The sequence below is a fragment of the Bombina bombina genome, chromosome 7, assembly GCF_027579735.1.
Source record: "Bombina bombina isolate aBomBom1 chromosome 7, aBomBom1.pri, whole genome shotgun sequence".
NCBI classification, from domain to species: domain Eukaryota; kingdom Metazoa; phylum Chordata; class Amphibia; order Anura; family Bombinatoridae; genus Bombina; species Bombina bombina.
The window spans coordinates 258,826,581-258,854,022 of NC_069505.1; the positions used below are offsets into that span (position 1 = coordinate 258,826,581).

General features: G+C 38.2%; 1 protein-coding gene across 3 annotated transcripts in view; it reads right to left on the reverse strand.

The window, feature by feature from the left end:
* Nucleotides 1-243: 243 nt before the first annotated feature.
* GATA2 (GATA binding protein 2) overlaps nucleotides 244-27,442 on the reverse strand; it is a 32,723-nt gene continuing 5,524 nt past the window's right edge. Inside the window, exons 1-6 of one of the 3 annotated variants that reach the window (XM_053720716.1) lie at nucleotides 14,345-14,479; nucleotides 13,078-13,421; nucleotides 11,538-12,086; nucleotides 8,720-8,898; nucleotides 5,022-5,147; nucleotides 244-3,251 (exon numbers count right to left, since the gene is read on the reverse strand). In XM_053720716.1, coding sequence (XP_053576691.1) covers nucleotides 2,952-3,251; nucleotides 5,022-5,147; nucleotides 8,720-8,898; nucleotides 11,538-12,086; nucleotides 13,078-13,309 — 1,386 coding nt within the window. In that variant the 5' untranslated portion in view covers nucleotides 13,310-13,421; nucleotides 14,345-14,479 and the 3' untranslated portion in view covers nucleotides 244-2,951. Of the gene's footprint in view, nucleotides 3,252-5,021; nucleotides 5,148-8,719; nucleotides 8,899-11,537; nucleotides 12,087-13,077; nucleotides 13,422-14,344; nucleotides 14,480-27,442 lie in introns of those variants that run through there. The other 2 variants (XM_053720717.1, XM_053720715.1) reach the window with 2 other exon arrangements.

The following is a 27,442-nucleotide window of genomic DNA, read 5'->3' on the forward strand; positions in this document are numbered from 1 at the left end:
CTCTCCCCAGTGAAGTTTCTCTTCCCAGCAAGCTCTTTCACTTTCAATGAGAGACCTGTCAGAACTTGCAGGGACAGCCCTCTTTTTTAATAGCATTCCCTGAGAGTAACCAATGTCAACATTGTATCCATCAAATACTAGGTAATCTAGCCTAATATTTTCAGAATATTACATTTGTATGGGGAGTTAAAGCACTTAGTTATATTGTTAAAATATTTGCAAACAATAAACACTGGGCAAGAATTCCACAAAAAGATATTTTATTTTTAGCAGTTATCACCTTCATGGGATATTAGGAGCGCATACATTTTTTACAGACAATATATAAACATGGTGTACAGAATTAACAATAACTTAAAATCACTAATCAAAATAAACTTGTAAAAAAAAAAAATACTGTATATTTTTAAGCTGATACAGGTACAAAATAATTTATGTCTGGACTGCAGACTGGCAAGATATTGCACTTTGTATTTATTGTGTATCAGTAACGATTTCCCCTTCCGTACCCCTTCCCCCATATAAAACAGGTACAAAGTTTTGTACAGAATTGTACCATCACACACTGACCCTTTAGCTTCCAGAGGGAACTGAATCCATCAATGACCTCCCCCGGCAGTGAAGAGGTTATGGAAAATTTAAACAGAAGAATGCCAATATGCAAGAGGCCAAAAAAAAGCCTTTCCTGATTTCATTTCAACCTTCCTACAAAAAGCAGCCACATATAAGTGTTAACCCATTGCCCTCTGGGTCCCTATTTAGTGCATGCTTTATAAGTAACCCCTTGGTTACCAGAGGGAGTGTTGAAGCTCACATTGGCAGTGAAAAGGGTTAATTTAACAGCTGCCTTGACTGTTTTTTGTTTTTTTTAGTTATGTATTATCAGTATTGTCAAATAATTGAATTATACATATTTATATATATATATATATATATGAACAGTGAAAAAAAGTGTATATAAGACAAATAATTTTGTTTTAGCAATACACTGGCAGTATGATACAGAGGCCATAGTGATCTGGGATGTACATTATTTCATATCTTACAACTCAGGAAACAACCTTTTTTTGTTTTATTCTTCATTAATATATATTTATAAATATATACACAAATGTAATGTTATATAGAATATTGTTCATAAAACACACTGAGCCAAACCAATTCATGTTATCAAATAATATAGAAACATTTCCAGTATAAGATGACAACTAAATGTTGACTAATGGTGGAAATGAGATTAATTCCATTCTACATTTTAATGTTGCTTGTTTGAATTAGAAACAATTTCATCATAAATTCTTCAAGACAAAAAATATCCATCAATGCACAGCTGTTGATATATTATAACTATTAAGGTATGCAAGATGATTACATGTTAAGGGTCTGCACCAATTGCTTTAATAAATGTATATTGATTTTAATAAAGTTTAATTCACACAGGAACTTGAATTACAATATTATGTTTTGTTCCTTTCTTGCAGAAGGCTTCTAACTGAAACTAAAATCTCATGCAAAATGTGCTTTTAAAATAGATGTAGCATGGATGTTAAGCAACAATTGCCAACTGTTCACATATATAACCAACCCTACAATGAGAAAATATACCTCCTTTCAGTATGACAATATAAATCACAACACTGTTCTTTTTTTATTTTAGTAGAGATGATAAATTTGCACATTTCATTCCAAGAGATTTGGATTTCAGTTAAGGGATGTCATATAGTGAGGTATAGAAATAGCATTTCCTTTCTTGCATCTAAAATAATTTATTTTAAAACTTTTTTATTGATTGACACTTGAGTATGTCAGACTCATTGTCTTCCAACAGAGCTATATCTCACTGACCAATTGAGCACAAACATGCAAAGAAAATAACAAATGGTCTTTCATATGCATCATGGGAAATGATTTAGCTGAATGTCCCTTTAAGATTATATAAATAAACGCTCAAAGAATTTTAAGATAAAAAATGATTATGTTATTATGCAACATTTCATGTAAACCTTAATGAAATCACTGGGACTGAGCCATTTAATATAGATTTATTATTCCCAATTTAAAGTAATTTCTAATTTGGCAACCCAAACAATTTGAGGGTGGATGTGGTGGATAAATACAGCTACATTATATATATGTATGAGATAGACCATACGGTTAACTGAATTTTTGGAACTGTTTTTATTTTTTATTTTTTTCTTGTTCCCTTTTTTGTGGGAAAATATTGGCAAGTGCAAAACAAAGAATGTTAGGGAACATAGCCAATGAACATTAAATGAATACAAAAAAACAAACAAAAAAAAATTAAAAAGTTGGACCAGGTGCAATTACTTAGAACAAACCACATTAAATAGTTTTCAATGTTCATTGCCTTTCGTGGTTGGTTATGCTGTAACCTCTTCACCAGGGACCCTCCAGCAGTAAAGGGGTTAAAGACAGGTCACAGGTGTTTGTTGGGCTTGATAAAAAGGGCAACCCAAAAGCCAAAAGCACAGAGCAACGAGGCCAAAGACGTGGGATGGGTGGGATTCAAAATAAAATCAGGAGCAAAATAAATATATATATGTTTTAAGTTGTTGTAGACTTTTTTTAATATAAATTCATCTTCGTGAAACAAATCCGCAATACAAATCCAGCATTATCTACCAATGGGTCCTCTCCACCCAAGAATGTTTATTATTATATTTACAATATTCACAGTAAATAAAAAAGCCATTGCATCCTCTTCTTTATAAGTCTTCACCAGATTAATGTGTTGGTCAGTTAATGGCAAAGAGATAATTCCTGTTTACAGTCCAGGGGAGCAAAGTGCTTATCTGGTCCAACCAATAAATTCTGCAGCCTAATATGGAAGTCCGGGTGCATCCATTGGTTTATGCCATCTCCTTAGCAGTCTGTGGGGCTAAACCAGCCAATGCCTTCTCACCTTAAAGGAGTCCTGTTTAGCAGTTATTTTATCCCATAGCTGTAACCATGCTTGATGGGTGTGGGTGTCCAAAGGAGAGGCTAGAGGAAGCGTGAATTGGGGTTGGTGTCTGTAAGATGTGACCAGAATGACTGAAGTGCCCTAAGTGCCCCATTGGACCCATATGACCAGCAAGGGCCGCTGCACTAAATGGAGAGGGCTTCTCTTGCATGCACTTGGAAAGTTCCTCAAAACATTCTGAGCCTTTTTTGTTTTTCTTGGACTTGTTGGACATTTTCCTATTCCTGGTCTGAATTCCTTCCTTTTTCATGGTGAGGGGCCTATTCACCTGTAATAAAATACAAGAACATCAACTCACATCCAAAACACGCACAAACATATATAGGTATTCATAGTGCCCCCTCAGATTGGTTCAGTACTTTATGGTCAGAAAAAGAGAATAAGTAACTTTATTTCATGTTATTTTTCTTTTGTGCATTACCACAAACTCATTTATTCATTCATTTTGTTGCAATGAGTTTAAAGGCCAAATAGTGTATGATTTTCTGTTAAACTACTGAGGATATAAATTGTATCATGAACATTCAGATACAGGGACTCAATTGCAAATCACTTTGCATCAATTTATTGTGGACTATGTTAAGTATTTCTGCTTATATATAGAACACAGACAAAGAAAACTTACAAGGAACCCCATTCAGATAACCGATTGTTGTAGAGAAGGAGCTGATTTGACAGTCAATGGATCAGTGTGTATGCAACAGGCTTCTGAAGCCAAGCTGTTGTATTGTAATGTAATGAGATGCAGCATCACTATGCCAGGACATGAATAGGGGGTCCCTGGGGGACGACAATCAGTGCTGTAACATATCAAGCTTCTTGCAAGCTAAGCACAAGCCAACCCCACTAACCCCAGACCAACAGAGTCCTCTATATCATTCCCCAGCCAAAGACCCTACACTCATAGGTCAGCATCTTCCAACTCTAGATCTCAATAGGTTGCAGACTTGCAAAGGCTGGGTGACTAAATCAGCATGATTATTCCTTAAAAGGAGATTTAATCTCAAAATATTACATCATGCATATTAAAGAACACACAAAACAAAACATTGTTAAATAGTTTGTGCATGAAAAGGGGTTAAGATTTTTATTTTGAAAATGATAGGAAGTGCTTAGTTGTGCATAACTTAGACTTTATCACTGGCTGACACAACTGTTGGTGAACACAGACTTTCCCCAAAAGCATAAATACAAAAATAACTCATCTATTAAACACACAAAACTTTATAAATGTGTCATTCTTTAGTTTTAGCCTAATGGATTTAAAGGGACACTAAACCCATTTTTTTCTTTAATGATTCAGATAGAGCAGCAATTTCAACCAACTTTCTTATTTACTCCTATTATCAATTTTTCTTTGTTCTCTTGGTATCTTTATTTAAAAACAGGAATCTAAGCTAAGGAGCCAGACCATTTTTGATTCAGCTACATTTAGCCCAGGTGCTGAACCAAAAATGGGCGGGCTCCAAAGCTTAGATTCCTGCTTTTTCAAATAAAGATACCAAGAGAATGAAGAAAATTAATAATAGGAGTGAATCAGAAAGTTGCTTAAAATTGCTGCCTTATCTGAATCATGAAAGAAAAAAAATTAGGTTTAGTGTCCCTTTAATACAGGACTAAACCTCAGTATGCTACCTCAGTATTCATTCAGTGAGCACATACAGATCAAACAGCCCACTGCCCAGTCCAATGCAAGTCCAAACAGTTCTAGATTATCCCTCTGACTGTCTGTCTGTACTGAGCATCCAAATGAGCAGAATACAGAATGATAGGGAGTGCATTACTGAATGTTACAGCCCCTAGGCAGCTGCATACATTGCCTAAAGATAAATCAGCTCCTGAACCCAACCAGTCCAAAGCAATCAATTACCCGTGCTCCAGATCAGTACCCTTCAGTCCCATTTAGATCAAGCCCTCCATCTTTGGTGATCACAGCCCCCAAAAAACAAACAAACAAAAAAAACCTTATTTAAGCCCTGGTCTGAGCTCCAGTTACCACTTCCCCAGTTCATTACTCCCAGAGCAGATTAATACTCACGTTGTGAAGCTTGTAATAGAGTCCACATGCATTACACACTGGATCCCCATTTGCATTGCGCCTCCATAAAGTGGTGGTGGTGGTCTGACAGTTTGCACAACAAGTTCCAGCTCTTCTGGCTGCAGACTGTGGAACAGGTGATTAGAGGTTAGTAAGTCTGACATTTTACAGGTGTCAATGTGTTTATAAACATAAATACACATGTATATACTATAAAGTGTATGAATATAGTATTAGTGCAAGATAAAGAGAATATTAAACATTGGGTGAATGACTTTATAGATACAAAAACTTTAAGCTAATTCACATATATGGTTTATTTAACTTTTTTTAAACGATGGCACTAATAAACACACATACTCACAAGGGTGTATATTGATATAAATAATAGAATGGGGCAGTGGAAACTTTTTCTCACTGGAACCTATAGAGTTAATCTAATGACATTATTATGACCAGTCTTTCCCTACTTTGCTGTATTTATTATTGTTAGTCGCAGGCAGCATTGCAGGTATTAGGCACATTGGCTGGCCTGCCTCTCCTAGTGTAAACTCAGTAATGTCCGGAAGCAGAGACAGAAAGTTTCCTTATCTGCACAATGCAGATATCCGGATAGGAAGCCCAGAGAGGCCCCAACCTCACTCACATGAAACACAAAGTGGAGAGAGAGGTGACTCCATGGAAAATGCAAAGCTTAGAAAAACAGGCTGGAACTGTCTGAGTGCAAGATCCAGGCTAGCACAACTTGCAGACTACACAAGTGCCCAGCAGAATGGGCTGGGGTGTTCCCTTGATTTATAGGACTGATAAAGGGGTCCCTAACGTTACTGAGTGTGAAACAGCCTGAGACCTGAGCATTGTTCTATACACTCAGTGATATATGTGCCTGGGAATAGCAGAAGTGCCCTGATGTATTTATTGCAATACTATCCCATAGGTGCTGCCTAAACTTGTCCAAAGAATCAACAATTCATTAATTAATATGCAACAAAGCAAGGAGTTGTGTCTTCTCTGCACACACTGCAGATAACCTAATTACACTGCTCTTGTGTATTCGTCACTGGGGGGGGGGGGGGGTACTGAGCCCCCTTAGGGCACTAAACAGAGTGTGTGTCTGTCTGGCAAGGAGTTGCCCGGGGGGTATTCTGCTCCAGCAGTGGCACCAGTATGGGTGGGGTTACAACTGTATTGCAGAAATTCGTCCCCACCCTAAATCTTAGCAAGATATCAGCTACTTTATCCTACAACCCCCTGAAATATTTCACTAGTTATACAGGATATCTGAGTTGTTTTATCTCGGGGAATATTTCCCGGATTACACTATTTAATCAGATGTAATGTAGGACACACTATATGTGCAGGTCAGACTATTTAATCAGATAGTACTGTAGGACACACTATATGTGCAGGTCAGACTATTTAATCAGATAGTACTGTAGGACACACTATATGTGCAGCTCAGACTATTTAATCAGATGTAATGTAGGACACACTATATGTGCAGGTCAGACTATTTAATCAGATAGTACTGTAGGACACACTATATGTGCAGGTCAGACTATTTAATCAGATAGTACTGTAGGACACACTATGTGTGCAGGTCAGACTATTTAATCAGATAGTACTGTAGGACACACTATGTGTGCAGGTCAGACTATTTAATCAGATAGTACTGTAGGACACACTATATGTGCAGCTCGGACTATTTAATCAGATAGTACTGTAGGACACACTATATGTGCAGGTCAGACTATTTAATCAGATAGTACTGTAGGACACACTATATGTGCAGCTCAGACTATTTAATCAGATAGTACTGTAGGACACACTATATGTGCAGGTCAGACTATTTAATCAGATAGTACTGTAGGACACACTATATGTGCAGGTCAGACTATTTAATCAGATAGTACTGTAGGACACACTATATGTGCAGGTCAGACTATTTAATCAGATAGTACTGTAGGACACACTATATGTGCAGGTCAGACTATTTAATCAGATAGTACTGTAGGACACACTATGTGTGCAGGTCAGACTATTTAATCAGATAGTACTGTAGGACACACTATATGTGCAGGTCAGACTATTTAATCAGATAGTACTATAGGACACACTATATGTGCAGGTCAGACTATTTAATCAGATAGTACTGTAGGACACACTATATGTGCAGGTCAGACTATTTAATCAGATAGTACTGTAGGACACACTATGTGTGCAGGTCAGACTATTTAATCAGATAGTACTGTAGGACACACTATATGTGCAGGTCAGACTATTTAATCAGATAGTACTGTAGGACACACTATATGTGCAGGTCAGACTATTTAATCAGATAGTACTGTAGGACACACTATATGTGCAGGTCAGACTATTTAATCAGATAGTACTGTAGGACACACTATATGTGCAGCTCGGACTATTTAATCAGATAGTACTGTAGGACACACTATATGTGCAGGTCAGACTATTTAATCAGATAGTACTGTAGGACACACTATATGTGCAGGTCAGACTATTTAATCAGATAGTACTGTAGGACACACTATATGTGCAGGTCAGACTATTTAATCAGATAGTACTGTAGGACACACTATATGTGCAGGTCAGACTATTTAATCAGATAGTACTGTAGGACACACTATATGTGCAGGTCAGACTATTTAATCAGATAGTACTGTAGGACACACTATATGTGCAGGATAATTATATAAATATGTGCGGGTCACACTATATAATTAGAAGTACTTTAGGACACACTATATGTGCAGGGTCATTATATAAATATTTGCAGGTCACACTATATTTTCAGAGAACTGTAGGACACACTAAATGTGCAGGATAATTATATAAATATGTGAAGGTCACACTATATCATCAAATGAACTATAGAACACACTATAGATGCAGGATCATTATATAAATGTGTGCGGATCAGACTATTTCATCAGATGTACTGTAGGACACCCTATATGTGTAGGATAATTATATATAAATATATGTGCAGGTCAGCTATAGCATTGGATGTACTGTAGGACACTATATATGTGCAGGATAGTTATATATATATATATATATATATATATATATATATATATATATATATATATATATATATATATATATATATATATATATAAAATTATATATATATATACAGGTCATGCTATAGCATCGGATGTACTGTAGGACACTATATATGTGCAGGCAGGGTCATTATATAAATACGTGCAGGATAAGTCTATAACACTAACATTTAGTGGATGACTCTATATGAGCAGGGTCAACCTACATTACATCAGTCTAATGCATCATTGTAGCTGCACAGCTGTATTCATCTAATATAGGGGTAATTCTTTGTGCACCTCATTTTATGTGAATTATTTTTACATACAGATATGATGCACCTCACTTGTGTGAACTCAATAATTATAATTATATGTAGCACTGAATAGATATCTATTAATAACTATTTACCCAAACACTATTATCAGTAAGCAATGGCACCAGAACTCGCATTGTAATTAGTTAATTGATATCTCTGAATTGTAACAGCTAATAAGCATTTCCTTATCACAAACCCTCATGATTAAGAACCTATAGATTGCAAGCTCTCAAACCCAGAATGCACCCACACCTTATAGCTTCCCTCCCATTTCAGTGCTCTGCCATAGATCCACCCCCGCGGTACCTACCAGTCTCCGCTTGGGCTTAATGAGAGGTCGGTTCTGACCGTTCATTTTGTGGTAGAGCCCACAGGCATTACACAGATAGTGGCCGGTCCCGTCCCTCCGCCACAGTGGGGTGGCCGTGGCCCCGCAGTTCACACACTCTCTCCCTTCTAAATGGAAACACGAAGAGACCGGATTTCTTTCTTTAAAAACAAATTCACAATATTTGTGCAATGTCCTCCAGACAAGAAAAAGCAAATCCCAGAACAGCAAAGATTATTATTTAATAAACAATGTAATATTAATGCCGCCCCCCACACATAATATAAATAAGGAAAAATAATAATTAATGGTGCCCCCTGTACAACAAATAACCTATTGTTTTATGTGCACAGGATATTAATAAAACAGATTTTATTGTCTCAGTTTCACTTATTAATTGTTTTTCTAATATTTCTGTAACATTCTATATCTTGATACATTCCAGGGAAATATTAAATAACAAAAAGAAACATCAGCTAAATATACTCATTTTTTACTTTCATGTAACAGAAATCAGTTGGTTTTCATTTAGTTTCACTATTGATTGGAAGTAGGAAAATGGCTTTGTTTTTGTTTTTAATTTTTATAATCTATATAATCTAGAATGTTATCTATAAACAATTGAATATGTTTTGGATCAGTTGATTTTACTAATATATATATATATAAATAAATAAATATCAAAATATATATATAGTTAGATAAATCGAAAGATATAGATATATAGTTTATCAATGATTCCGTACCTAATACCTGTAAAGTTCTGCATTTTAAAGGTAAAATATTATTTGCTTTCATTTGAAACAGTGAAGCAACTAAATATCTGTGGTTAGATATGTGAAGATAGTTTGTGGTTTTCATAAACGTGCAACTTACACTAAGGCACTTGGCAGGATTTTCAAATTGACTATCATTTGTCTTGAATTATCTGATAATAATCTGTATTTCACACAATATATAGTGCAAGTTTTGTAATCCCAAAATAAACAATAAAGATATTGCACTAAACTCCTATTCCAGGCAGGAAACATCAAGTCATGGTATCCTGAGTTTGCCATTTACTGCAAAAACAATCTGCTGTTCTTGAGATATTTTTAGTTTTCAGCACTTTAAGAACAGATGCTTAATATATTTAATCAGAATTCACTGTTTATTATTCCACTAAATGTTGCAAATACCTCTGAGCAGTGTATAAAACTAGGGCTCCTTAATAATAAAAAAATGAAACCATTATTATTTAAAACATAATTTTGTTATAAATAACCTGACTTGGAAAATAATAAAAATAAACGATATTTTTTTTAAATATAATGTTATACTTTTTATAGACTGTTTACATGTTCACCCTGTGTTCAGATTATAAACAGAGTGTTAAATAGTTTTCACAGTAATTAACTAATTATCTTATTTAATTTAGATGTGTGTGTATATATATATATATATATATATATATATATATATATATATATATATAGATATATATATATATATATATACATACATATTATATAGTAATTAACTAATTAACTTATTTAATTTAGGTGTGTGTGTATATATATATATATATACATATTATATAGTAATTAATTAGCTTATCTAATTTAGGTGTGTGTGTGTATATATATATATGTATATATATATGTATATATATATATATATACACACACACACACACACACACACATTATATAGTAACTAATTAATTATCTTATTTAATTTATGTGTGTGTATAAATATTTATATATATACACACACACAGATATACATATTATATAGTAATTGAGAGTTATCAATTAGCATTTTAAAATATATCTACTTGAAGAAAACATTTTAATTTAAAATATTATTTGCAGCATTTTATTAGTTATACTTTATATAAAATATACTAAAGCTGTTTATGGTCTATAATTATACAGCCTCCCCTTTCCATGTATTTTACGAATAATTATTAATCTTTCAGTAAACAAAACGCATTTTTTAAAGACATTTTTGTATTGTTCTTAAAAGCACACACATATATATATATATTTACAATTTTGTTAAGGTTTTATATATTGTTATATATTTTTTGTTATTCAAATAATGTTTTAACAAAATGTATAAAAGAAGTTTATTGTAACAATTGTATTCTAACAGCTCTTTATACTTATTTTATTACTGTTAACTACTATAAGATAAATTATTGTTTGCTCACCCGCTGTGCTATAGTGTTATTATCTTTTAATTTTTCTAATAAAGACCCCGTTTGTTTTACCCACTGAAAGGAGCCGGACTGGAGTTTTTCAGCAGTTTTTTAAATTATTGAAATAACATATTGAAATGGTAAACATTTGCTAATAATAAATGAGAAAACAGCTTTATTTGTTTCATTTCTCAGACAGAATGTTATATAGAATTTGTATAATCCGGCTTCCTGCCCACCAGGTACAGTATTTATTAGTGGTGTCACATTTATTCTATTATTTAGGCCTCCAGCTGCACAAACCCACCCAGATACCTTATATTAGTGATGTCATATTCTGTAATGAATCAAATGTACCCTGGGGGGTTTCTGGCCCACCTATAATATACAGCTAAATCTGATGCATGTTTCCTGCCAACCAAACAAGTAAATTATATTTGTGTTGTGTGCTCTATGTCCCGGGGCCCAATGCACCCACCCAGACTCTATGTGGTTATGATAGGACCAGTGCCCCAAACTGAGAATTAGAGCCATATTGGTTATGTGAGTTTTGTACAACATAATAAAGCCAGACCCAGTGTTTTATAGAAGGTAATTAATAGGGAATTTGTTCCTCACCTGAGCAGGACCTGCTCTTGCTCCTTTGTTTGGGGGTGAAACTTGAAGCTGGTCCTCCCAAGAGGCTCCCGGGGTGGAAGAGGCCACTGCCATAGTCATGAGGTGCCGGCACATAGGAGGGATAGGTGGGAATAGGGTGATGAGTAGATGGTTGCCCCCCCATATGTCCTAGGCTGCTCCTCAGGGGGCTGCCCCCCTCCATCTTCATGCTCTCAGACAGGGCCACTTGGTATTTGATGCTCTCCTTGTCTTCTGCTCTGGAGGGGGGAGATGCTGCGCTTCCAGGGTCCGGGGACACATCCTTTGGAGGAGTTGGTGGGAAACTGAAGAGGTGAGGACTGGAGTGTGAGGAGGTCGGACCCCCAGATGATCCCCCACTGGGATATAATGAGCCTCCTGCGGGGTGCAATGGGCCCTTGGCAAAGGGGCTAACAGTCCATGGGTTGTGGTGGTGGGCAGCCGTCAGGGCAGATTTGCCACTCTCCAGCCATGGAAGACCAGGGCTGTGCAACAGGTGAGGCCGGCACATCTGGGAGCTGGTCAGGCGAGCTGTGGGCAAGACAGTTTCTCAGTATAGAGGGCACATAATGGGAAGGACACAAAGACAACTTCAGGATAAAGAACACAGAAAACTTCTGGGAAGAAACCTAAACAATATGGGGCAAAAAAGGCAACTTGAGGGATCATAAATATTTAGGAGAATAAACCAAGGGAAATTATATAGTATATAGAATCATACACATACTGCACTGATGTGGCAGAATTATTGGGCACGAAAGCTAACGATTGTGTTCATTATTTTAATAATAACAATAATTATAACAATAATATTAATAATATATTTATAGGGATAACAGGATTTAAGCTGCATAGTGAAAAATTAGGAACTACTTTCCCCTTATCTACTAAAAAAACATCCCTGAATTTTCTGATCACATCAGCAGTCAGACATCGTCAGATAGAAAGCCAGCACCATACACATTACAGGCACCGGGGGCAACAATCTGGGCACAAGCACATGGTACAGCTATAGCAGGCACAGCCAATAACTTCAGATAAGGACCAATAAGTGAGGGAAATGATATTGTAAAAGTGACCTGATAGAGAAGCAGACACAGATACGCTTACAGGGAACTGACACCCTGACAGAACAAAACTGCACCAGACTATCTATCGTTTTTATCCTGTTCTCTGTGAGCCCCAAATTGTTATTTCCTTATTGTGAGAACCAGGTTGGATTTTAGCCTTTTGCAACGTATGATCTATTTGGGTAAAATTGTTTTGTAACTCAGAATGGTCTCACTCTTCCGGGTACGGGCCTCCTGATCTAATCCAGTAACTGGCACTCTAGGGGTTAACTATTATTGACACCGGTCTCAAGGAAGCTTGTCATCAAATAGTTTAGAGATGTGACACACAATGAGAAATAATAAAGTCACAAAAAATTCCCTAACACATAAAGCAACACAAATGGAAATACAGACAATCACACAAAGGAACATACTCTGGGCACAGTGTGGCACAGCTGGCACTGACTTACCGTGAGCCTGACTGTAGGATACCCTTGCCCTGGCATGGGCAGAGTTGGGGTAATAAGGGTTACCCTGAGAATCCAAATGGTTAAAGAATACATCAACCTCATCTGGGGGCAGAAGCTGGGCAGGCTCCATGTAGTTATGTGCCAGCCCGGGATGGTGGCTATCTGGGTGCTGACCATTCAGCACAGCATGATGTGCCATCCAGCGGGGCTGGTCAGTGGCCACTTCCATCATCAAATTCTTTCTTATTTCACCAAATATCACAAAATCCTCCTTGTTCTTGGTTCAGACCGATTGTGCGAGAAAATGTTCTGTCCTCAGGTTCTGATACCGGGTCCAGCAGCACCTGTAGTGGGCACAATTCACAAGCGGTCACTTTTTTTAGCCCCAAAGCCACCAGTTCCCCAAAGCTCTTCACATGAAATGATTTGAATGAGTTACACAAACACCAGCTTGTCTGATTCCTCTTACTGCGCAGTGAAGCAAAGTCCCAGCCCCAAGATCACAGAAGACTGATTAAACTTAGCCAGTAACTTATGTGTCTCATCTACAGACTGCTGATACAATATCACCCAACCTCAGTCTATACAATGTATACACAGTACCTGCCTTATATAAACCCAGGCTATAGAGTTTTAATGCCACTTACAGTACCTGCTTTATATAAAGCCAAGCTAGAGTGAGTATTAATGCCACTTACAGTACCTGCTTTATATAAACACAAGCTAGAGTGAGTATTAATGCCACTTACAGTACCTGCTTTGTATAAACACAAGCTAGAGTGAGTATTAATGCCACTTACAGTACCTGCTTTGTATAAACACAAGCTAGAGTGAGTATTAATGCCACTTACAGTACCTGCTTTATATAAACACAAGCTAGATTATTAATGCCACTTACAGTACCTGCTTTATATAAACACAAGCTAGAGTGAGTATTAATGCCACTTACAGTACCTGCTTTGTATAAACACAAGCTAGAGTGAGTATTAATGCCACTTACAGTACCTGCTTTATATAAACACAAGCTAGATTATTAATGCCACTTACTGTACCTGCTTTATATAAACACAAGCTAGAGTGAGTAATAATGCCACTTACAGTACCTGCTTTATATAAACACAAGCTAGAGTGAGTATTAATGCCACTTACTGTACCTGCTTTATATAAACACAAGCTAGAGTGAGTATTAAAGCTACTTACAGTGGGCACCCTGTCCCCTAGAACAAAGCATGATAGAAGTTGTATAAATCCATTGCTAGATACTTACAGCTGATCCTGCCAGCCAGAAGCCAGAGATGAGACTGTACAGTGAGCTCCTGGGCACAGAGTTGGGGAGGGAGAGAGGCTGTTACTCAGATGGCAGCCTCACTGATTCTGGCCTCCTCTGTACCATCCCCAAAGCATCCTATGTCAGCCCTGGCGCCAGCTGGACTCACATCACTAGACATGAACACAGCTAATAACCCCCAGCCAGCCAATCACAGGCCCCCAGCAGCCAGCCATGAGCTCTCATTGGTCACTCCCCTGAAAGTCCACATTCCCCTAATTTACTCCAAACATCTAAAGAGCCCACTGTAGGGGGAGGGAGGGGGGTTCATTAGCAAAGTCCACTTAATGGGAGGGATTGTCTGCTGCTTGATTTACATGCTCAAATGTTTATTGCTTTGATATACTCTGTATGAAACAATACACATTACTGTGCAATTATTTAAGCCCAATGTAAACACACAGCTATAAAAAAAGTCATACACATATAATATGGTAACATCTATCTATCTATCTATCTATCTATCTATCTATCTCTCTCTCTCTATATATATATCCCTTTACACATGATCACATCACCCAGAAAAGAAACTCATAACAAACTACAGCTTCATTTGCATTATTAATTAGCTGAAATAATTATAATTCCCCCCATAACTTACTATATATCTTACAGAAAAGGCAAAACGCCGTTTACATAAAACATATGATGGTATTAATTATTCTCTACCAACATGTCCATGTTTCTACTGTCGATATCTATCTATCATCTATCTATCTATCTATCTATCTATCTATCTGTCTTTCTATCTATCTGTCTGTCTGTTTATCTATCTATCTATCTATCTATCTAATTCTAATCTTCCCATCAATCTATCTAATCATTTTAACTAAATTAATTTCACATCAATTTTAATTTATGTGTTATTTTTTAGCACGACTTTTTCCTTTTTTTTTCTTTTTATACGAAAAGGAACATTAATTAATTTATTAATTAAATGATAATCTGATGAGTAAAATATATGTTGCTAATTTCGATAGAAATAAATATCTTAGAGACTATTACAAATGTAAAATAATGTTACAAAATCCTCCTTGTGCAGTTTAAGCAGTCGGAATTTAATTACAATATAGAAATAAAATCAGTTCGGCTATCGAGTGTAGATAGATAGATAGATAGACAGACAGATAGATAGATGATAGATAGATAGATAAACAGACATATAGCTAGATAGATAGATAGATGATAGACAGACGGACAGATAGATAATAGATAGATAGATAATAGATAGATAGATAATAGATAGATAGATAGATAGATAGATAGATAGATTGATAGATAGATAGATAGATGGATAGATAGATAAATGGATAGATAGATAGATAGATAGATAGATGATGGATAGATAGATAGATAGATGATAGACAGACGGACGGACAGATAGATAGATAATAGATAGATAATAGATAGACAATAGATATAGATAGATAGATAGATAGAAATATAGAGATAAGTACATAGAAAGATAGATGATACGTACATAAATAGATAGATGGATAGATAGATAGATGATAGAAAGATGATAGATAGAGATAATTACATAGATAGAAAGATAGATGATACGTACATAAATAGATAGATAAAGTACATACATAGATAGGTAGCAATCATTTACGAATACAAGTTCTTTAATAAATTGTTACATTATTATAGATAAATATAAAGAGCCCTTATGGCTGCTTGATAAGTCTGTCTGAGCTCAGCTTGTGCAAAAACAAACAAATACTATGGGCCGAAGGGTTCAGACTGTGCAGGCGCCCAAATAGTTCATGCAAATTGTTTATTGTTGTTATTGGGTTGTTTGTTGGGTAAATGAATAATGTGATTGAAGTGACAGCACAACCAGATGAACAAGCTATGTGAGGGCGACAGGGGCTTATACTCAGGGCAAGGTCTTGGCGTCAGGGGGGGGGGGGATATACCCAGGTGTTTAGTGGTCTAATAAGCAGAGTAGGGGTCATATTACTGTAAAGAGGGTATGACACAGGGGTAATGTTACTGTAAAGAGGGTATGACACAGGGGTAATGTTACTGTAAAGAGGGTATGACACAGGGGTAATGTTACTGTAAAGAGGGTATGACACAGGGGTAATGTTACTGTATAAAGGGTATGACAGAGGGGTAATGTTACTGTATAAAGGGTATGACAGAGGGGTAATGTTACTGTAAAGAGGATATGACACAGGGGTAATGTTACTGTAAACGGGGTATGACACTGGGGTAATGTTACTGTAAAGAGAGTATGACACAGTGGTAATGTTACTGTAAGCAGGGTATGACACTGGGGTTATGTTACTGTAAAGAGGGTATGACACAGGGGTAATGTTACTGTAAAGAGGGTATGATACAGGGGTAATGTTACTGTAAAGAGGGTATGACACAGGGGTAATGTTACTGTAAATGGGGTATGACACTGGGGTAATGTTACTGTAAAGAGGGTATGACACAGGGGTAATGTTACTGTAAAGAGGATATGACACAGGGGTAATGTTACTGTATAAAGGGTATGACAGAGGGGTAATGTTACTGTATAAAGGGTATGACACAGGGGTAATGTTACTGTAAAGAGGGTATGACAATGAGGTAATGTTACTGTAAAGAGGATATGACACAGGGGTAATGTTACTGTAAGCAGGGTATGACACTGGGGTTATGTTACTGTAAAGAGGGTATGACACAGGGGTAATGTTACTTTAAAGAGGGTATGACACTGGGGTAATGTTACTGTAAACAGGATTTGACACTGGGGTAATGTTACTGTAAAGAGGGTATGACACAGGGGTAATGTTACTGTAAAAAGCTTATGACACTGGGGTAATGTTACTGTAAAAAGGATATGACACAGTGGTAATATTACTGTAAACAGCTTATGACACTGGGGTAATGTTACTGTAAAGAGGGTATGACACTGGGGTAATGTTACTGTAAAGAGGGTATGACACATGAGTAATGTTACTGTAAAGAGGGTATGACACAGGGGTTGTGTTACTGTAAACAGGGTATGACAGAGGGGTAATGTTACTGTACAGAGGGTATGACACAGGAGTAATGTTACTGTAAAGAGGGTATGACATAGGGGTTGTGTTACTGTATAAAGGGTATGACAGAGTGGTAATGTTACTGTAAAGAGGGTATGCCACTGGGGTAATGTTAATGTATAAAGGGTATGAAAGAGGGGTAATGTTACTGTATAAAGGGTATGACACAGGGGTAATGTTACTGTAAACAGGGTATGACACTGGGGTAATGTTACTGTAAACAGGGTATGACAATGGGGTAATGTTACTGTAAAGAGGTTATGACACTGGGGTAATGTTACTGTAAAGAGGGTATGACACAGGGGAAATGTTATTATAAACAGGGTATGACAATGGGGTAATATTACTGTAAAGAGGGTATGACACAGGGGAAATGTTATTGTAAACAGGGTATGACACTGGGGTAATGTTACTGTAAACAGGGTATGACACTGGGGTAATGTTACTGTAAAGAGGGTATGACAGAAGGGTAATGTTACTGTAAAGAGGGTATGAGACTGGGGTAATGTTACTGTAAAGAGGGTATGACACTGGGGTAATGTTACTGTAAAGAGGGTATGACAGAAGGGTAATGTTACTGTAAAGAGGGTATGACAGAGGGGTAATGTTACTGTAAAGAGGGTATGACACTGGGGTAATGTTACTGTAAAGAGGGTATGAGAGAGGGGTAATGTTACTGTAAAGAGGGTATGACACTGGGGTAATGTTACTGTAAAGAGGGTATACCACTGGGGTATTGTTACTGTAAAGAGGGTATGACAGAGGGGTAATGTTACTGTAAAGAGGGTATGACACTGGGGTAATGTTACTGTAAAGAAGGTATGACAAAGGGGTAAATAAAGGGAAGGCGTCATCAGGTTACAGGACAGGGGATAAAGGGTCAGGGGCTGCAGGAGGGTCAGGGCTGTGGGGGTTTGGTTCTTGTTGCATAAGCAGATGAGGGAGGAGGGTTTAGGGTGAAGTTGGTAATTAAGTAATGGAGGCTGCTTCTAATGCTGTCTCTCCAGTTTGCCAACCAGCAGCCACCTAGACGCCTGGGCCTGTGACGTCAGCTGCCTAAGGAAACTCACTTTTCTTTTTGCTAAATACTTCATCGCCCTATAGCTCAGCAAGTAGAGGGGACCTTCCTGTTCCCTTGGGGCGACCTCCTTACTGGTCCAGCTGCTGCTGTCATTTGTACTGTTTGTAGCTCAGGAACCTCTGGACAACAAAATATCAGCCATAAACCATAGATAAATAATATATTATATAAAAGCCCCATAGACCAGTGCTTTTCAACCAGTCTGCCGTGGCACACTAGTGTGCCGTGAGAGATCCTCAGTTGTGCCATGGCAGACTGACAACAGTGTGACATTTTTTAAACTTTGCTTGTTTTTTACTCCCAGTGCAGGGGTAGTTTGTAGGAGGCATAGCATAACAGCACAATACATACAGTATGTGTGTGTTTGTGTGTATGTGTATATATATATATATGCTGTATTAGGCTACAATGTGTGATTTTTTTTTAAATTTTGGGATGGTGCTGTGCCACAGGATTTTTTAATGTAAAAAAGTGTGCCACGGCAAAAAAAAAGGTTAAAAATCACTGCCATAGACCATTGAGCTGCGAGTGTCCCTATTAATATATTATTCCCTAGTGCGCACAGAAAGTCTGGTTTTGCCTTATGCGTAACTGTGCACAAGCTGATCATTTATTGTGATTAGATTCAGATGAACAAAACTGCAATAAAAAGCTGAGTTACAAAAAGAAAAGTTGCTGTATTTATTATCAGGATGCACTAGTTGTACAGCGGGCACCGGAGGGGTTAACCCCAGGGAGGAAATGTGTGTAGCAGACAGAGGGAGAGGGAAGGGGGGGGGGACCCGGACACTGTGCTGCTTGTAGCCGGGTGAGTACAGCCAGAGCTCCGCACACTGTGCTGCTTGTAGCCGGGTGAGTACAGCCAGAGCTCCGCACACTGTGCTGCTTGTAGCCGGGTGAGTACAGCTAGAGCTCCGCACACTGTGCTGATTGTAGCCGGGTGAGTACAGCCAGAGCTCCGCACACTGTGCTGATTGTAGCCGGGTGAGTACAGCCAGAGCTCCGCACACTGTGCTGCTTGTAGCCGGGTGAGTACAGCCAGAGCTCCGCACACTGTGCTGCTTGTAGCCGGGTGAGTACAGCCAGAGCTCCGCACACTGTGCTGCTTGTAGCCGGGTGAGTACAGCCAGAGCTCCGCACACTGTGCTGATTGTAGCCGGGTGAGTACAGCCAGAGCTCCGCACACTGTGCTGATTGTAGCCGGGTGAGTACAGCCAGAGCTCCGCACACTGTGCTGATTGTAGCCGGGTGAGTACAGCCAGAGCTCCGCACACTGTAGCCGGGTGAGTACAGCCAGAGCTCCGCACACTGTAGCCGGGTGAGTACAGCCAGAGCTCCGCACACTGTAGCCGGGTGAGTACAGCCAGAGCTCCGCACACTGTAGCCAGGTGAGTACAGCTCTTCTCCCTCTGCCCTCTGGGATTGTGGCTGTACCTGGGCAGCACTGGGGCAGGCTGGAGGTCTCATGGGGGTGGGCAGAGAATTGCTAGGGAGTGGGGGTCTGCTGGTCAGGAGAGGCGTGAGAGGGTTATAGTGTGTGGGGGGGAACCTTAGGGGGACAGGCTAGAGGGCGTGAGGGGTCCGCATGGGGTGAAGGGGGAGACATGAGGGCAGAGGAGACTCCGTGGGGATAAACTCTGGGAGAGTTGCCGTGGGCAGACAGGCAGAAGAGGGGTGCCCTTTGCAGCGTGGGGCGTAAGGAAGATATTTATATAAGGGGTGTTGAGTGAGATGATTTGGGAGAGTGTTAGAAGTTTAGATCAGTGAGACTTGGGGTTGTTTTATACCTGGATATCCATTTATGTGTGTGAACATCATACCGGTCACTGCTGGAATCACTCGGTACCTCTATAAGTGCGGAGCTCCAGGTGCCAAGATAAAAAGGGCACCGCGCGGGTGAGTAAATTTACCTAACAGAAAGAGGGAGAGGTTCCTAGTTTAGGAGGCTACTGGCGAGGACGTGGGCGAAACACTGATAAAGGCTATGAAGAGAAGGCGAAAGTGAGAGTCTAATGTAGAGAGTGCTGTACTGGGGAGGATAATGGAGAGTGATGTACTGGGGGAGGCTGGTAAAGAAAATGTTGTACTGGGGTAGACTGATGGAGTGAGTGCTGAACTGGGGGAGACTGGGAGAGATAGTATTGTACTCGGGTAAACTGATGGAGTGAGTGCTGTACTGGGGGAGTCTAGGAGAGAGAGTATTGTACTGGGGTAGGCTGATGGAGTGAGTGCTGTACTGGGGGAGTCTAGGAGAGAGAGTATTGTACTGGGGTAGGCTGATGGAGTGAGTGCTGTACTGGGGGAGTCTAGGAGAGAGAGTATTGTACTGGGGTAGGCTGATGGAGTGAGTGCTGTACTGGGGGAGTCTAGGAGAGAGAGTATTGTACTGGGGTAGGCTGATGGAGTGAGTGCTGAACTGGGGGAGACTGGGAAAGTATTGTACTCGGGTAAGCTGATGGAGTGAGTGCTGTACTGGGGGAGTCTAGGAGAGAGAGTATTGTACTGGGGTAGGCTGATGGAGTGAGTGCTGTACTGGGGAGACTGGGAAAGAGAGTGCTGTACTGAGGGAGGCTAGTTGAGACAGTGCTATAGTAGAGGCTCTTATGAGGAGAATGTGGTTGATTATGACTAATGTAGAGGACATTGGAGCTGAAGCTATGACTATTCCCAGGGCTGGGATGGCTCTAGCTCACAACCTGCTACAGACATAGCAGAATGTTTGCCCCAGCATAAAACCCGATACAGAGCATTGATGTAATTACAGGGATCAGAGATTAACCAAACTAGTTAGTGTCCCATACAGTCTTTATCAGGATATATGCTCCATGTAAACCCGGGGGGCTTCTGGGTAATGTCCTGTATGGGAGATAATTATTTAGCCCAAAACTCTTTGTTACAAACTCTCCGCAAATTCCCACAGATGACTGAGTTAGCTCTTCAGATCTAATTCATATAACTTATATCACAGAGAGCTAAATTACTGTCTGCCTATCTACCCGCACATCTTAATCATTCGCTTTCATCTCTCTCTGTCACTTTGTCACAAGAAATAGAGTCACAAACAATTAGTGCTAACTGAAATGGCACCTCTGATTTAATTATTATTATTATTATTATTATTATTATTATTATTATTATTATCACTATTATTATTATTATTATTATTAGCATCACTATTATTACTACTATTATTACTATTAATATTATTATTATTATAATTATTGATATTTTATTAATATGTTGTTATTAATACGGTTGCTAATTTATTTAAATATTAATGTGGTAAATTATAAGGATAGCTAGAGAGATACAATATATCATGTGTATTTGTTACATTATATATATTCAGACCATACAGTATATAAATTCACACACTCATTCAGTGGCAACAGATTATTGTATCCACTATCGGATTTACCGCGTGACTAAGTCAATTTAAACTTTGTGTTTTATTTACAAACATTTATCTGATTTATTTTTAGTTATTAAAATTATTGATAAACATAAAAGTCTGGTGCCTGTATTTAAGTTAAACGATAATATTTATTAAACAATCATGTGTGTATTAAATATTTTCTTTTTAATGGTTATTGTTTTTTTGTTCTTGTTATAAAATATCAGGTTATGGGCAAAATAAAAAGTAACAGAATAAAATCAGTTGTATATCTATTTATTACAATTAAACATCACAACTTGGGGCTCTGGGTTATATTTTGTATTTCTGGGCAAGGTGATGGCTTTAAGGTTGGAATAAAACAGATTTCTATTAAACAAATTATAAATGATCATTCATATTTAACAACAATGGATCACTGTTTGTACCGAATTGATTTACACATTAATAAGCACAGGGCCACAGGCACTCACACGGCTGGTTACACAGGTTTGCTGGGTGATTTGATGGCAGATGCCCCCTGAGAGGCGCTGAGTATGCAGCTGGCAGTGCCCCTGTATAGCACCGAGGCACCGGCCACCCAGCTTCATTTGTTGCTGCATTTACAAACTTAACAATCATTAATTAATTAACCAATTAAACAAGAAAAACTACATTTGACGTCTTGGCTCATTACATTGTGTCACAGTGTCTAATAATTCCTTTTTTTTAATTAGAATAATATTTTATTAAATACATTTAAAGTTACAGGAGTTTGTGCTCAACGACGGAAAGTTAGATATTTTTATTTATTTTAATAGTAAATATATTTATTTCTATTAATCTTTTGTACTATAAACTCTCAATAACTTAGCTTTTTATATCTAGATTACAAATATCAGTTTAGTACTATATAAAGAGTAGGCTTAAATTATTATTTCCATTCATTTTCGTATAATATCATAGAGAATTCAACAAATGGGAATTGACAAAGAATGTAAGTAAGAGAAATAAAGTTATTATGTTTGTTCTTTTGTATATTTATACCTTATATATTTGTATAATATTTCTTTCTTTTTTTAATAAATAAAAATTTTGGTTTGTAGAAATTATAATTTGGTGTCAGATGAAGTAAAATAGTTTATCAACAAATATTATAGATACTAATAGCTTTGAGAGTGACAATGATATACCTGATGTGTATGTTTCTGTGTTTTTGTGTACGTGTTTCTGTGTGTTTTATAAGTGCGTGTATATATGTGTGCATGACTGTATCTATATGTATAAGTATTTGTATACCTATATCTATATATAATTGTGTGTGTGTATATATATATATATATATATATATATATATATATATATATATATATATATATATATATATATATGTGTGTGTGTGTGTGTGAGCACCTGTATCTATATGTATAACTGTGTGTATATGTGTGTATGTGTGTGTGTGTATGCCTGTATCTATATGTATAATTGTGTGTATATGTGTGAGCACCTGTATCTATATGTATAACTGTGTGTATATATGTGTGTATGTGTGTGTGTATGCCTGTATCTATATGTATAATTGTGTGTATATGTGTGAGCACCTGTATCTATATGTATAACTGTGTGTATATATGTATGTGTGTGTATATGCTTGTATCTATATGTATAATTGTGTGTATATATGTGAGCACCTGTATCTATATGTATAACTGTGTGTATATATGTGTGTATGTGTGTGTGCATGCCTGTATCTATATGTATAACTGTGTGTATATATGTGTGCATGCCTGTATCTATATGTATAAGTGTGTGTGTGTGTATATATATATATATATATATATATATATATACCTGCATCTATATGTATAATTGTGTGTATATGTGTTTGTGTATGCATATATCTATATGTATAACTGTGTGTATATATGTGTGTATGCCTGTATCTATATGTATAACTGTGTGTATATATATGTGTGTATGCCTTTATCTATATGTATCAGTATTTGTATGCCTGTATCTATATGTATAACTGTGTGTATATATGTGTATATGCCTGTATCTATATGTATCAGTATTTGTATGCCTGTATCTATATGTATAATTATGTGTGTGTGTGTATTTATATACATATATATATATATATATATATATATATATATATATATATATGTCTGTGTGTCTGTGTGTGTATGCCTGTATCTATATGCATACGTGTGTGTATTCGTGTGTGCATGCCTGTATCTATATGTATAAGTGTGTGTGTGTATATATATATATATATACATATGCCTGTATCTATATGTATAATTGTGTATATATGTGTTTGTGTATGCCTGTATCTATATGTATAACTGTGTCTATGCCTGTATCAATATGTATCAGCATTTGTATGCCTGTAACTATATGTATAATTGTGTGTGTGTGTGTGTATATATATATATATATATATATATATATATATATATATATATACGTGTTTGTATGTGTGTGTGCGAGTTTATGAATTTGTCTGTGTGTATTTTTTTGTATGTGTGTGATTGTCTAGTTGTTTGTGTTATTGGTGTGTTTATTAGTCTATATGCCAGGGGTCGTGTAACCCAACTGCATTTCTCACAATAAATAAATACATAAATAAATTAACTGTTCTCTTTTCTCTAATGCAAAATAAGTTTTCTAATAAACATGGACATGCTGATAAACTAGCTTTGAAACATGGGTGTTGCAGGGACAGGTCGTGTTGCTGACTAACCGGAGGGCTGCAGTACACACCTGTGCCCTTTAATACGTTTTTCCCAGAATTAATGATGTCCCAGGTAAAACAATAAATGCCCAGACCCAGCATTAGAGGGGGGGCACAACATGTAATTAGCGGTTATAGCCATCTGAAACAGGACAGCGTCCATCACTCCCATCATCCTGCTGGAAGTTATCCGGTGAAATGACAGCGACTTCATCATGTGAATGTGCCAGGCTCACCCTCCTGCCAGTCTTCCCTCTGAACACAGGGACAACACCTTTATGCATTTGCAGTCCTGGAGGGGACAGTCACATCTGGTCACTCTACAGTCCAGGGACACCTCACACAGGACCAGGGCAGATTTGGCAGAATACTCAATGGAACTTGGCAAAAGTGTAGAATTTAACCGTATAACTGCACTGCAAGGATTCTTGTGTGCAATATCTTTAGATACATCACTGGTTATTCACATAGGCACATCAGGACATGCACACATTGCTGTCACACGCACTGTTATCAGACACAGTCACACACATATATGTCAGTGCCTTCCCTGTGTTCCCAGAGGTTCCCCGTATGATATTCACTGCCTGCTGCAAGTGGTTCTAATGGACTTTATTAGCTGGATCCAATTACATAGATAATTCCAAGTCGCTGACAGTAAATCAGACTGGGATGGTGCCTTAATTATTAGCTGTAACAGGGCAGTTTCTCACAAGGCACTAGCAGTGCTGAGCATCAGTCCGGCCTCTCACAGGGCACTAGCAGTGCTGAGCATCAGTCCGGCCTCTCACAGGGCACTAGCAGTGCTGGGCATCAGTCCGGCCTCTCACAGGGCACTAGCAGTGCTGGGCATCAGTCCGGCCTCTCACATGGCACTAGCAGTGCTGGGCATCAGTCTGGCTTCTCACAGGGCACTAGCAGTGCTGGACATCAGTCTGGCTTCTCACAGGGCACTAGCAGTGCTGGGCATCAGTCTGGCTTCTCACAGGGCACTAGCAGTGCTGGGCATCAGTCCAGCCTCTCCCAAGGCACTAGCAGTGCTGGGCATCAGTCTGGCTTCTCACAGGGCACTAGCAGTGCTGGGCATCAGTCCGGCCTCTCCCAGGGCACTAGCAGTGCTGGGCATCAGTCTGGCTTCTCACAGGGCACTAGCAGTGCTGGGCATCAGTCCGGCCTCTCACAGGGCACTAGCAGTGCTGGGCATCAGTCTGGCTTCTCACAGGGCACTAGCAGTGCTGGGCATCAGTCCGGCCTCTCACAGGGCACTAGCAGTGCTGGGCACCAGTCTGGCTTCTTATAGGGCACTAGCAGTGCTGGGCACCATTCGGGCCTCTCACAGGGCACTAGCAGTGCTGGGCACAAGTCTGGCTTCTCACAGGGCACTAGCAGTGCTGGGCATCAGTCCGGCCTCTCACAGGGCACTAGCAGTGCTGGGCACCAGTCCGGCCTCTCACAGGGCACTAACAGTGCTGGGCATCAGTACGGCCTCTCACAGGGCACTAGCAGTGCTGGGCACCAGTCTGGCTTCTTACAGGGCACTAGCAGTACTGGGCACCAGTCCGGCCTCTAACAGGGCACTATAGGTACTGGGCAGCAGTCTGGCCTTACCTTGGCACAATTATAAATAACCACTCACCTCGCGCCACCCAGGCTTCCCAGTAAGCCCTGGTAGGTAGTAGGTCCGCCTATCATTGGGCATTAGTACAGTTTCTCGGTGGGTATGAGAGTAACGTCTCACTGGACACCACTCGGCCTGTCAGTGGGCACCAGTATAAATTAACTAAGGACCAGCCGACTTCTATCTGACTGTTACTTGGCACAAATAGAGCCATTCTCCCAACCAGTTGTATCTCCCTGGGCAGCCTCTTGGCATCTTCTTGGTACCATGGGCACCTGTAGTTTGTCTGCATTTTGTCATATAGATGAATAAATCACATATAGGACTCAGGGTTTTGTCATATACATAAATAAATCACATACAGGACTCAGGAATTTGTCATATACATAAATAAATCGCATACAGTGCTCAGGAATATGTCATATACATAAATACATCACATACAGGACTCAGGGTTTTGTCATATAGATAAATAAATCACATATAGGACTCAAGGTTTTGTCATATACATAAATACATCATATACAGGACTTAGGGTTTTGTCATATAGATAAATAAATCACATATAGGACTCAGGAATATGTCATATACATAAATAAATCACATAAAGGAATCAGGGTTTTTTCATATAGATAAATAAATCACATATAGGACTCAGGAATATGTCATATACATAAATACATCACATACAGGACTTAGGGTTTTGTCATATAGATAAATAAATCACATATAGGACTCAGGGTTTTGTCATATACATAAATAAATCACACACAGGAGTCAGGGATTTGTCATATACATAAATAAATCACATATAGGACTCAGGGTTTTGTCATATACATAAATAAAACACATACAGGACTCAGGGTTTTGTCATATACATAAATAAAACACATACAGGACTCAGGGTTTTTCATATACATACACAAAACACAAGACTCAAGGTTTGTCATATCTATAAATAAAACATACAGGACTCAGGGTTTGTCATATACATAAATAAAACACATACAAGACTCAGGGTTTGTCATATAGATAAATAAAACACATACATGACTCAGGGTTTGTCATATAGATAAATAAAACACATACAGGACTCAGGGTTTGTCATATAGATAAATGAAACACATACAATACTCAGGGTTTGTCATATACATAAATGAAACACATACAAGACTCAAGGTTTGTCAT